The sequence below is a fragment of the Ursus americanus genome, chromosome 31 (assembly GCF_024610735.1).
Source record: "Ursus americanus isolate L20-20 chromosome 31, mUrsAme1.1.p, whole genome shotgun sequence".
In the NCBI taxonomy this organism is placed as follows: Eukaryota; Metazoa; Chordata; class Mammalia; order Carnivora; family Ursidae; genus Ursus; species Ursus americanus.
Genome location: NC_142157.1, coordinates 6,040,738 through 6,054,899, shown reverse-complemented (window position 1 = coordinate 6,054,899; position 14,162 = coordinate 6,040,738). Strand labels below are relative to the sequence as shown.

General features: G+C 40.6%; 1 protein-coding gene across 15 annotated transcripts in view; it reads right to left on the bottom strand.

Annotated features, from left to right (window-relative positions):
* Positions 1 to 14,162, bottom strand: part of PARD3 (par-3 family cell polarity regulator) — a 636,797-nt gene that overhangs the window by 223,302 nt on the left and 399,333 nt on the right. For 9 of the 15 annotated variants that reach the window (XM_045786400.2, XM_045786399.2, XM_045786394.2 and 6 more), the window contains 3 exons: positions 12,356 to 12,544; positions 10,845 to 11,015; positions 2,206 to 2,365 (listed from right to left, as the gene is read on the bottom strand). In XM_045786400.2, coding sequence (XP_045642356.2) covers positions 2,206 to 2,365; positions 10,845 to 11,015; positions 12,356 to 12,544 — 520 coding nt within the window. The remainder of the gene's footprint in view (positions 1 to 2,205; positions 2,366 to 10,844; positions 11,016 to 12,355; positions 12,545 to 14,162) is intronic. The other 6 variants (XM_045786404.2, XM_045786403.2, XM_045786402.2 and 3 more) reach the window with 1 other exon arrangement.

The window sequence follows — 14,162 nt, the reverse complement described above, 5'->3', positions numbered from 1 at the left end:
GATAGATTTCTGCTAACGGAAATTCAGTGCTCTATTATCTTATATTCGGTACCCTGTTTTGGTATTTTGTTGTAAGCTAAGACCCTTTGCAGGACTTTAGGTAGGAACTGACTTAGCAAACTGTTTGTTTCTTAGGGCCACTGATAATGGAATAGGGACTGATGAAGACCTGAGTTCTCGAATTTGTAAAATTCAAGAGAGATCGGGTTAAGCATATCCATTTCTCAGGGCAAAACTAAAAGGATCCCTAGTTTCCAGTAGAATATGTAAAAAACTCTGTTGAGAAAATATCCAAATCGTTCAACATTAACTTGGCCTACCGACAAAGGGTAGAGAGTCTTTCACCGCCCCCCCCCCAAAGGGCACGCACAGTACATCACAAAGTACAGAGTTGGGAGGGAAGTTGCTGCCCAGGGGAAAGCATCTGTAGTCTTAAAAGTCCATTACATCTCTAGAGGAGGGAAGGGAAAACAACAATAATGCAAATGGAAGTGGACTGACGAAGCCACAGCTAACAAAATCAGGGCAACAGACTAGGAAGAAAATGAAGGAATCCTCAACCCATTATATACAGCACTTCAAAAGGTCACTAGGTGAATTTGGGGGTTTTTTGGTTTTTTTAGTTTTAGTTTTTCAGCCTTCCTCTGAAGCATCAGGGATTGGAGGCAGGACGCAGGTTACAGGAACTGGTGGACCAATGGTCTGATTCAGTATGGCAAGTCCTATGTTCCTATAATAAAGGGGAAATTACAGCGTATCACTTTGTATCCACACAGATCCAGGGACACATGCATGCTCTTTCTCTCCCAAGGGGTCTGAATTTTCATTAATGAAAAAAGTATTTAACAAAGATATAGCTTTACACCAAAACCAAGAAAGTATGGAAAATGCAACGGCAGGAAAGAGAACGATCATTAAGAAGCAAAGATCAGTGCGGTGATCTCTGTGCACTGCGTGTCACCTAACGGGTGCACAACGGTTTTAGCATCCTTCCCCTGCTTCCATTTATGCCAAGCAGGCAAAAAGAAAACTACTGACGAAGTAAAACCAGAGGGCTGGCAGGTCTAAGTCCTATGTGCAACAAAATAAGGAATTGAGAATTTAGCAACTTTTCCAAACTAGAAAGCTAGAAGGACCAAAGGAAGGCCAGAAAATTCTACTAGTCATGTTTACATGTTTTTCCTGTCATGCCCAGGAGAGAGTTCTTTGTAGGCAGAAATCGTATCTCACTCATTTTTGTATCTACGGCAAGAGTGCGTACACAAACGTCTTGTCAATAGCAGGCTTTCCATAAACGTCCACTGATGAGTGAAATAAATTCTTGTTCCAATGAAGCTTCATAATGGAAACTTGAATTGTATTAAATCTTCATTAAATGTTTCAAAATGGCGTTAAATTTAGGGTTTTACTTTCGAGCCTTGCAAAACACACCAGCAATAAAAGTGTTTTATGTCAGGTGCGGTTTTAATCAAAACAGCTTCTTATGTGTTAAATTTGAAAACTCTCACAAGTTAATCCCAAGATGAGCAACTCAGGAAATCCAAGCACTCCTGTGGCAAAGCAAGTCTTTATTAACTGGGTCTGTGAGGAGAGAGCCCAACTGCGGCCGAGCACGTGCTAATAACCTCATTACCCACCGGGGGCCGAGCAGACAGTATGGTGCTGAATCCAAACAAAGGATGCAAAACACTAGCTTCCGGATTTTAAAACGAGGGCTTTGAAAAAGTAGAGATGCGACTTAAAAATGGTGACATCCTATTGAGTACAAGCCAAATAAATGGGACTATTTCATCTACATGCAAACGTGTGTAGATGCGTTCGTTTCTCTCCCTGTAAACAGCGCTGCTGTGAAAGAGACAGACTTTGAATCCTCCTTGTCATAAACCACTAAATTTTGACTGTCCTAAAACATGGCTTCACTTCTACTCTCAAACAAGCTAAACACATCTTGATCACTGAAAATATCTGCACGTGAGCCCTTCCTTTTCTTCCCCCCTCCCCACATGTTACAGGATCTAGAATTCACTTAACAAAATCAATGTATTGATTTAGTCTCTTCACTATTAACACTTCCTGGATGATCATCACAAGCCTGCTCTTTTTCCTCCTGAAAACACGGGCCTCCCTTACATTAATATTACATCAATAACCTCCCAGTGAACCGGGAAAGCATAAAAAATAAAGATGTGAAAAACAGAGCTTTACCTGACTCACCCATTATCCTGCTGAGGGCAGCGTTTCTCGTGGGGGATTCATCAAGCCCCTCAATCCCACTGTAGAGGGAATGGGAGATTCTTCGTTCTCGATCATCCAACACCGTTTCAATGGGCAGCTCAGGTCCAGAGGGGCTCCCAGGTGACTTCAGCTACAGAGAAAAGGGGGCAAGGGAAAATCAGTATTGGAGGCCCATTAGCAGCATGGGGGAATTATAACAACTTGCCCAAGGCCTGCATCCAACTGGGTACCAAATGAACTAGAACTTTTCACCCTGTACCAAAATAATTTGTGATGACAGCTCTGCCTAATGACCAACTTTCTCTGCCACTTTACACTGTGCCTCCCATGAAGTTCTGTCAGATTGCAACCATTGGAGGAAAAATATGTATATTAAAAGCTTTTTTTTTTTTTAAACTTATTTTGCTGCTTATTTTTTCAATTCGACTGTTAGTACCTGTTGAAGTCAATTTAAGTTATGGTTTAATTCAGAATTCCTGAGGAGATGTCACTCTGCAAGAACAGAAGGTGCAACTAAGCTGTACCTTCTGTGTCCATCACAGGTACATACACCGAACAATTAGCGCTCATCTCTGTGTGTGCTCGCGAGATTACTACGTGCTCTACAAGACCTAAAGACCGCTCGCGAGCTCAGGAGTCTTGAACGATTCACTGAGCCTACATTTCTTCTGCTAGAAATTAGTAAAAACAATTCATTCTATTCTCTTACTATAATCTTAAATATAAGATAGCGAGTACCTGAAAAACCACATTAATAGAATACAAACCATAGAGAAGCAAGGACCAAATATTCTAATGAAGCAAAGCTGTGTATGTCACAAACATATATGACTGAATAAATAAGCAAAGAATATAGGTCAATTTCCATCACCATGAATTAAAACAGTATGTGGCATTCTTTAAAACAGCTGTGCCTCATAAGTCAGATTCTTTACAAAAATAATGTGAATAAGGAACCTATGTTCATAAGGCCTTGAAACAAATCTGCTTCAAGGAGGAACAAAGCACACTTAACAGCAATCCTCCAAATGTGGGCTCTGAGGTTAACCCCATGGACTAATATCTTATGACTCTCTGGTGCTGGCTTGCAGCCAGAGACAAAGAGGGCTTGGCGGGGAGGGCTGGAGGGGAGAGGGCTGGTGTCGGGGGGGGGGGGGGGACTGAAGGGGGTGCAGCACCGCCAAGTGGAAGAGAGGACCGCACATCCCAAACAGAGGAAACCACAACGGTTGCGGTTCCTTCATTGGAACAAACTATTATTTCTGTTAGAAGCTATCATCTGTTCAATATAAATGAGATATTTAATGAAGTTCCGAATTGTAGACTTATCTCTCCCAGTTTGATAAGCACTGGGGAGATTTAATGCATTGAAGGGTCAACACAATTACAATTGGAGGCACGTCAAACTGCAGGAGAATAATAAACTCACAGCGCTAGTGAATTAGACTCAATAAGGTTTAAATTGTGAAATGAGGATTTGTTTTATTAGTTTTTTTTTTTTTTAATTGCAGATTACAACTGACAGCTTCACAGAAAAGTAAATTAAATATTCAAGGTCTTTGGTGTAAAAAAAATAAAAGAACACTTTCTGAAAGAATACTATACCTCACTTCCAAAGTACTTTGGGGAGGTAAAACCACAAACAAATAAAAGCAATACCCTATGCCGTAGGAACAAGAATGTCTGAAAATTTTAAATGAGCACATACACTGAGGAGACTTGCAATCCAAATCTCTATACGAGACCTTCTCGCTGTACAAGTTATTTTATAAGACAAACAACATATCCTCACATTTGCTTAACAGATACATTTAATTGAACTAGATAACTGCAGTTTTCTAGATGATAAAATCCTTAAAACGCTATTCATGAGAAATCCCTAAATAATCTATGAGGCTACTTTAGAATTTTAGAAAATGAAATAAAAATTCCATTAAAAAAAAAAAAAAAGCACATGCAGGCTTTCTAGAGAAAGAACAGTAAGGTGCCTGTTCAGAAAGAACCTCACACTTGAGCATTTTCAGGGAAAGAGTCTACACCTCCCCTACCTCCCTAACCATGTCTAATTTACATCTCAAAAGACAGATTTAAATGAAGACATCAGTAGCCTACTACATAAATATTTAACAGAAGATACAATGCCTTTTAATTTCTTTAAAAAAAAAACCTGATTGGGGTGCACAGTTTTGTTTTAAATTTCTTGATGATTTTGTTGTTGCTGTTGCAAGAAAAGGAGTTTAAGGAGAGACACACTATGAGGGCACTAAGGCGGTGCAGCCAAGAGGCAGAGCGAGGGGTCCTAGAAGAGAGTCCCGGGGTGGTCTGCACCCTAGGCTAGCCCCAGGCCCTGCAAGTCCCCTTACATAAAAACCTTCTCCAAGTTAAACTTAATTAGAAGAAGAAACCAAAATAAAAGTACTACAATTTTCACTTTGTGGCTTGTTGTTTCAGGTGCGAAAATGTTCTTCAATCTAACTTAATTCAGTCCCAGGTAGCAGTTGTGCTCGGCCCCCTCAGCTCCACCTCTTGAAAAACGGGAAAGCCCTTCCACCTATTAGAGAAAAATTAGCTCTCAGTTGCGGCAAGATAACTCCTACTGGGTAGCGGTCTTTTCTAAAGTAATCTAGAAATGTATATCACAGGTCCAAAAACATCTTACACTCCTTGAGTGGGCCATTTATTTCACTCTGTGGTCACTGCCCTCATAAAATCATAAGCTATGCATATAAAGATTCACATGAATCAATATTTATCATAACATTATTTACAAAGGTATAAAATTGGGAATTACCCCAATACTGAAAAACAATGTAAATGTAGTCCACACTTAGAAAAGATAGTCAAATGATCATATGTTGCTTTTTTATAATCAGAAAATAACAAATGATATGTAATAACAAAGGAACTGGATACTGTCCAATGAACATGCTTTCCATTATATACTTGGACTACTTTCCTTAGAAAAAGTTAAAATTTGGCTTCTTTTAAAAAACTAATATATTTTCTGCAGGGTTTAGCAAATTCTCATGTTGTAGGTAAGCATGAGTGGGTCAAATGATGTCCTTCACATGGAGAAAATGTATCCCAACATCTCGACTATAAGCACTGAAAACCTGGCATAGACACGGCCCTGATCTCTGCAGCAAATTAAAGACTGGGTTGCAGTTAGTAACTGGCACAATCTTATTATTCAACATTTCCGTATTTATGGGCTTATTCTGTTTTATCCCCAATGCCTGGAACAGAGCAGGTACTAAGTGAATAAATGGATGAATAAATTAATTTCCAAGTGAATGACTCAGATTTTCCTCAGAATGGTTTGGAAATCGTACACATACCCGGCCACATGGAAGCAGGCCTAACGCTGAGCGCACAGTACTGTGGAAGGTACTAACATCCAAAGGACAGGTGAACACAGAACAAAGAATAAAAAGACAAGCTTGAGTTTTGGAGAAGAGTGGCCATAGCTCTAGGGTCCAGTTTCAGGCTCTGTTGTCCTGCAGGACATTATATCTCCTTCGCATCCTCCCTCACCCCCCCACCTCCACACCCCAGCCCCTTACCCCCTGGGGGCTACAGCAAGAATCAGAGACAAACAGAGCCTCCCTAAGTCATTCTACCGTAAGTGGCAGACCCAAAATGTAACTGACTGACTGATGCTAAAACCCCTGCTTTTATTGTATGCTACCTCCTACGGCAACCAGAATATGAATGGCCTGAACAACACAGTCAGTCAATTAAGCCTACTCACATGTGTAAGAGGAATGGGCACCTTGCTTCTAAATTACTTTGCCACTACCTTGGCCTTGCAGCCATTAAGCAAATCATTTGACCTCTCTGCATTTATTTCTTAATACATAGACTGAAGAGAATCATAAATGATACCTTAGGCCCCTTCCTATTCTAAGATAGCTTTCTAATTCTAAAAGGATTAAACCTACAGAGAGAACTCATCTTAAAGTAGTCCCTGATGATTAAGTCCTTCAGAATGGGGTCTAAGACAAGGCTCACCTGGTCACATTCTCTACCGGTACTAAGACGAGGCTTTACATGAAATCACGTCTAACATATACAATGAGATGACTGCAAGCTATGTTAAACTGCAGTAATTTCTACAAATATTAATCTCCTTGGAACATCTACAATCAGCATAATCGTCATACACAGGTTATATTCAATCCTCAAGGAATGATGTCAAGTATTTACTCCTGTTTCCCTCTACTCTCCTTCAAAGTCCTCAACAAAGGCGTCCTTTGTGATGATAACCAATGTTTTTGTCTCTTGCTTTTATGTATTCTGTCCAATGGAAAAGACTTAAGAAGGACTGAAGAAGTTTTTCTCCAAAAAAGTTAATCAATCAGGAGCACAAAACAAGGGGAAGCCATGTCTCTCTTTTTTTTCCCCTAAAGAAACAATTATTGTTTATGAGACGTTTTTATTTATTATTATTTTTTTTTAAGATTTCATTTATTTATTCGACAGAGATAGAGACAGCCAGCGAGAGAGGGAACACAAGCAGGGGGAGTGGGAGAGGAAGAAGCAGGCTCATAGCAAAGGAGCCTGATGTGGGGCTCGATCCCAGAACGCCGGGATCACGCCCTGAGCCGAAGGCAGACGCTTAACTGCTGTGCCACCCAGGCGCCCCTATGAGATGTTTTTAAATGTACTTAAGGAAGAACATTAAATGTAAGGAAAGCAAAGGAAAACCAGAATCACTGCCAAAATATTAATGTGGTCACCATCGATTTTGTTTTTTCTTTTTTTAGAACTTCAATTTCTAATAGTAACTAAGTTATCTTTTCTTCTAAAAATGCGAGCCTTCCCAGGATTATTTCTCTTGTCATTCCATCCCTGCTCAGGTGTCAGCTCTGGGCTGGACAACAAGTGATGGAGAGGTAGGGACATGGCAGATGGACAAAGGTCCCAGCCATCTCAGAATTTACAGTTCCCACGAAAGAAAACCAAAAAGGAAACCACGACAGGGCACTTGCTGCTAGATGAAGGTAAGTACTCTGACTACGGAATACTCTGATGAGAGAAACTAAAATCTAAAAGCTGTCTTTGTGAGGACAAGGAGCAGAATGGGCTCATGGGACAAACCCGGAGGCGAGAGAATATCGCCTGAGAAAGTGAAAGCAGCGCGGAGGAGCTCACAGGGGCGACGCAGGGACAGGCTGGAGGGGCGCAGACGCCAGTTTCTGCATGTCCCAGGGGGCGAAGGGATGGAGACTGACACCTGTCCTGGAGAGGACGGAAACCTCCTGCAGGGATTTCAGCCAGGAGTGACATGAGCAATGTGTTCTGTGGACAAACCTGCCTGTCTGCACTGTGGAGAGCGGACTGCAGCAGCGAGCCCCGTGGGACAATGGGGCCTGAGGTGGGGTGACAGCAGAGGGGCTGGAGAAAAGTGGCTCAAGGAGAGAGAGATTCTGGAGGCAGAGGCTACCGAGATAGGTCAAGAGTGAACCTGCATCTCCAGCTTCTACGACCGCAGTGTGGCAGGGGTAGGGGTGGGGGGCAAGACCGGGGGGATGAAGTACTCAAGGAGGAACTGGTTTTGAAGGAAAAGCACAAATAAAGTCTTGGGCACTTGTGAATGAGGTGCTTGAGTGACAGACCAGTGCGTATCTGGAACTAGAATAGAATTCTGAGCTGGAAACGGGTTTGTGGGATTCGCTGTAACATCAGTGGTACCTGAAGCTCTCCCAGGGAGCACGCCCGATGTAGAGGATGCGGCCCAGGGAGAGCTCCGAGACACACTCAGGATAACAGAGCAGGCAGAAATAAAGGAGCCTCGAGGGGGAGAGAAGAGCCAGAGTGAAGCAGGAGAAAAATGAGAGCAGGTAAGAAGAGATTCAAGATTGGTGGCATTCCAAGATTCCTGAAGAGCCAAGCAAAGAGACTGAGGAACATCTTCCAGAGAACGTCTCAAATGTGCTGTAGAGTGAATTGTAGGGTAAGGTGACCGTATCTACTATGAACAGTCAACAAATAATTTTTGAAAAGAAAAAAATTAAGATAATATACGGCATTTCCTACGTACAAGAAAAGGGCATGGAAAGATGTGACAAAGTACAAACCATTTTCTTTTTGCAAATTCTCATCGCCTCTGGCTTGAAATTAACATATGTAAACCCTTGATTTAAAGAGGAGTTAGTAAAATATAGTTTTGTGAGATTGTCAAAGACCGGACTCTGGCTGACTAAGAGACCCAGAAGGAGGGAACTCAAGCACATTATTTTGGCTTGAGGTTCATTCATGACAAAACGCTGTATGCTTCTATCAATATTTACTGTAACATAATTTACACGTACTCTCTCGTAATTCAGGGAGATGTTTTTCCAAAGGTAATATATAATATAAGTACAACAGCAGCAAAATCATGTCTTAGGCCTTATGGGAAGCTGAACTGAGCTTTTCTGTCTTCATATAATTCTTTAGTTAAACCCTGTCGGTACAAAAGGCTTCTCGGTAGTATTACAAAGAAAGCACAGCACTCGTGATAAGATTTCGTTTTTGATATAATTGTTTTATAAGCTTATACTCTCCTAAGAAATAGTAATAACCAGCAATGTATGAAAACGATACCATAAGGAATATTGAATATTAAAGTCCATTACTGTCTACTGCAGCTGTTCCCTTAATCATTTCATTCACATAAATTCATATGCAGAAGTAAATGAGACACAGAGATAGCTCAGTGGGACTCCAACTTCATGTGTTTTACAGGACAACAGGGAATAAAACCAGTGCTTTTGTCAAAACATTTTCAGGCTGGTACAGGTTTGCTTCGCTGCTGTTTGGGGAGTATCAGGGACTCATCTGAATCAGGGGAAAACATGTCCGCATTCAGGATGCTGGTCTGCAGTACCTTTGTTAATGTTTTAAGTGCCCCCAGAACGTCCAATGCTTTTCTGTGAAAGAAAACTTGGAGGAGGTGTTTACAAATTTTAATTTATTTTTAAAGAGACTGAGAATATGAAATATTCTCCAGTAGAATGTAAGTTCTGTGAGAGAAGGAGCCCCATGTGTTTTTACTCACTGACATATCCCAGGGATCTAACACATTTCTTGAATATAGTAGATGCTCAGTAAACATCTGCCAAACAAAGACTGTCCTGTGAATGGGAAATTATCCAGTTTTAGAAAAAGGCCTAATAAGAACAATGTGCTTGTGAACTTACTGTGGAGAATTTTTCAACTAGCACTTTACAGGACTTACCTTAGAAAGGTCAGTTAATAATTTCTGGCAACTAATAAAAACTCTATTATTCAAGAAAACCATTCCAGTAGCCTACTCTGAGGGATTAGCATTTATATTTATCTCATGAAAGTGAATTTTTTTATGTCCCACCATTCTCTATTCTGAGATTTTTAGTTAAGGTTACATTGTTCTCTTGTCGCTATGGAAATTAATGTGTTAATTACTGTTAACAAATTCGCCATTTGAAAAATAAAAACAATGAAGAAATAAGTCAATAGTCAATAACCTTCCCCAAACTGGTCACCTGTCCATTGACTACCTAACTGTCATTGCAAAATACAAAGGTGCTACAGGATGGCACAAGTGATCAACACAACCTGAACAGCTCGCTTTCTATATGGAACATAGATTTTTAAATTAAGAAAAACACTTCAAACAATTTAGATTTAATTTTCAGTTTGTATGATTTCCTAGTCATTTCCTTTTAGTTGATTTAAAAATGTGCGGAGCTGAGCATTGATTAAAAACAAACTGTACATTTTTAACGAGCTTTGCTCTACAAATTCTCAGCTCCCACCTATTTCCTATAGATGGTACATAATTTATAACAGATCTATGGACCTGTTTTTTTTCAAGTTCTAATATTATCAAATCAATACAGAATTCCTTTTAAATTTTCAAATACCCCACTGTGCCAGAAAGTATGTTTCCACTTACTTTTTTTTTTTTTTTTTTTTTTTTTACTATTTGGGAAAACAGATGATCACAATCTTCAGGAGAGGCTACTCTTCCTACTCACTCCTAATTACGCACTGCTGCATACACCAGAGCCAGCCATGGCACTGTACAACAGTTATCACTCAAAAAGCATGCAATCAAGGGGAAATACTCAACCGTATAGTGAAGGAGAAAGGGGACACAGGTAACAGAACGGGAGACTTACACTTTTGCCAATGTCACAAGAGAAACAGACTCTCCCCTGTCAGGGACTTTGAAAAGAGCCCTCCCATTTTAGATAAGCAAATGAACAAGCCATTGTTGTTTCACTGTTCTCTCTCCCAGGTACAACACTACTGAACAGAAGAGAAACTGCTGGCTCCCAGCAGGAAGGTATGGCCCTGTTTGTAAGAAGAGAACCCAGCGAAAGGTGCCTTTAAGATCCCAGAGTTATTTGTTGAGCTGGCAGCAGAAATACGAATGCACACTTAAGAATACTCTGATCATAGAATTAAGAGAACAAATCACAGTCCACAGTCAATACAATAAAAAGACCAAAGATAATTTTATAATATTTTGAAGGAAAGTCCCAGGACTGGCCATTCTTTGTCCAATATTAGGAAAAGACTTAGACTTATTACAATTTCAAATGCTAGTGTCTTCTGTCTTTTTATTTCCTATGCTTTACCTCATTGCACTTGCTTATTCGCCTCGCGACAATGAGCTGGATCATTCCTCGCTTGTTCCCTTCAGTGGACATAGACCTTCTGAGGGTTTCCATGGCGTCTTGGTTTGTCTTGCCCAACAGGGATTCTCCATTCACTGCTATCAGTTGATCATTCACCCGAAGCCTTCCATCCTGGGAAGAAAACAGGTAGAAATAAGTGCTATTAAATAGTCCGTTATAAAAGAATTTGCTTTCTCTTTAGTTAAAAAAAAAATAAAAATAAAAACAAGGGGAAAGAAAGGAGGCTTTAATCCTAATGGATTATGCCCAATTGAACATGAGCACAATAATGTCTAAGCAGCCACTGCAGCCTGTGTCTATTTCAATCATTTATACATTTGTAAATCAAGTCATTATCATAATCTGTTTACCAAAATAGCATACTAATTCAAAGGACACAAAGTGATTACTTTCTTGCTTCCAGAGACACCCATAGAGGTTATTTACAACTCAAGACAAGAAAAAGCTCAAGGCTGTTACACAATTGCAGAGAAGTGCCCCCTTGACAAACAGGCAGGAAACTTGTTCTCCGCTGGCAAACAGGCTAAGTGACCCACAGGCAGGGGAGAGGGGAAAGATGCGCCTTCCGGTAGGGCAGCTCTGTGCCCAGAACCTAAGCTGAGTCTTTGCAGGGATTATCTTCTTTCAACTACAATGACTATGGCTTGTCAATTCTGTGTGACAAGAAACGGGGACTTGAAGCTATGGATTCCATCCTAAAATGAGAGATCATGGAGATTTCTATTAGCTTGATCACGAATGGGGTGTTATGAAGAAAACAAAAGGTGTTACAGCGTTAAGTGTTACAGGGTATCCGAACATGTCACTCCAGAACACGCCATTCGGGCACAAGGACTCTTTTGAGCTGAAGGCAACTGAGAGCTGGCAGATGCAAGAGGAGCTCTCTGTCCTCCCCCTTGCTGGCTGAATACAGGGCATAGAGTTCCTCTTCCAAAGACGACCCCTCTCCTGTCCCTAACCAGAAAGAAAACGACCCTCATCACCAGAGACAGCGATGGCACGACATTAGTCAGATGACAAAACAGGCTGCACAGAAGAAACCTTATCTACCACTAGTTTCCGCCATATCATCCCACAACTGACCTCTCTGAGAAGCCCAAACCTCCTTTTTTTTTTTGGGGGGGGGGTCTAATCACTGCTCCACAATTTATTGCCCTTTGCTAAAATGGTATCTAAGCTTCTGAGTCTAACCATGTCTTTAGATTTTCTTTCCTTTCTATACAGCTCCTGTATGTGGAAAATTTTAAATATTAACATCAATAAAATCTATAAACATGCTCTATTCATGTCTTCTGCAAGTTTAATTCACAGGCCATAGAAACAGAACATAGGAGGGTGGAGGAAAGCACCCCCACACACACAGTGTGTATACGTTCCCAAGACAGGAATAGGGTTGTAATGAAATATTTTTGTTAATGGGCATAAGCTGAGGAAAGTTAACATGTGCTTACTTTAGACGCTGCGCCTCCATTAATAATGGACTTGACGAAGATTCCCAAATCTGCATGGTTCTCTTTTGACCGGTTACCTTTGACACTGACACCAAGACCGGCTGATCCTGAATCATTAAGTGGAACCTCAAATGTCAGAAATTCCCTGGTGCCATCAGGTGTGAGAACAATATCCTCATCTTCTGCTTTCTAATAGGAAACAAAATTGCATGGCACGTTATATTCCAATGTTCCTTTCTCACAGCTATTTTTAAAGACTGCTAATGAGCAGTCTTTAATCCTAATAGGCACAGTATTTCCACCAAAGTTCCGTGACAAGCTCCATGATAACGGTGTATCTGCACCCCCTCCAGATGATTCCTGGAACCAGCTGTTAATATTTTTATGTGGCACTTGTTTCAATATTGAAACAAACTCAAACCAGATTCTGAGAAACGTAGGGAAAAATACAGCTGAAGACTGAAGACATGTGGACTCCTAGAGTTTGGGATTTTTTTTTTTTTCTGGTCTGTTTATATATCCTAAACCACAGGAGAAAAAGTCACAGCAGGAATCAAAATAAATATAACTCATTTGGAATTTCTGATGTTATTAAGAGTTTAATGTCACTAATGGTATATCATTTTCTTCACAATTAATAATAAGTTGTGACGACAAAGCCAGAGGAAACAGGTATTCATTTTCAGAGAGCCACTAGAGAGCTTTAACCTTCAACATCCATGAGACAGAAACGTCAGAGGACACCTTTCCTCAACACCGGAGCACGCTCCGCCAGCTGGGGGATCGTCTCCACGCAATACGGCTTCATTAATCAGCGTGGTCTGCAAGCTTTGATTTCCTAACTGTAGTCATCACTGCATAAGAAGACTGTTTCAGAACGCAACACATTTAAGACGCACGGACTCCTGCCCAGGCCCCTGAGAACAGCGAGAAGAGCGGGAAGCTGAAAGTAGAGCCTGCCGAACCACGGTCAGAGCACTGCTGTCACTACAACGCTGGACGCTGGGGACCAGGCAGTCTGCCCGCCTCCGCCTTCTCTTCAACAATCCCACCCACCACCAGGACTTGAACTGCTCACATCTCTACCCAGGGCATCTCCACATAGGTAAGGACAGATTTCTTTTCCAAAGTTAGCATTTCCAACCACATAACAGCGAGGTGGCACAAACTTCAAATCACAGCCAAATGCTCGCCTGGTCCTACCACATGTTCCTACTCTTTTTCCAATTTTGGAATATTTCTCCAGCATCCACCTAGCCACTCAAGCTGGAATTATCAAATTATAATTGAAAAAAGGCAAAATGTCTAATGGTACATAATTAGGCTAGACTACAATGCATCCTCTAAAGTGTACTTGTAAAGACAGTTCAACAGCACACATGAAAGGAGGCCATCGCAGAGCAATGTGGGCAGACTTCAACTTTCTTCTCTGTGTCCCAACAAATGTTTAAATTATTCTAATAACAATAAAAACATAATGATGAAATAACTTTTTAAGCAAATTTAGGGATTTAACGTCACAACCAGATGAAATAATTTTTGGAAGTATAGCATGTATAGATAAAAGATTATTTTTTACTGCAAAAGATGTGTTTTTTTAAATCCCCAAATCCATAATAATGTGATTCGCAGTGATGTTTCTAACTTACTAATATCCACTGTTAACATTTTATGGTAGGATATTCTTTGTGCCATCTTTGCAAAAGACAACCTCATATTTATCAGGACAAAGTATGTTTGGAAAAAATAAAATAAAATCACTAATACATTAAAAGCAGGAAAACCTTATTTAATAAAGAATGCAAAA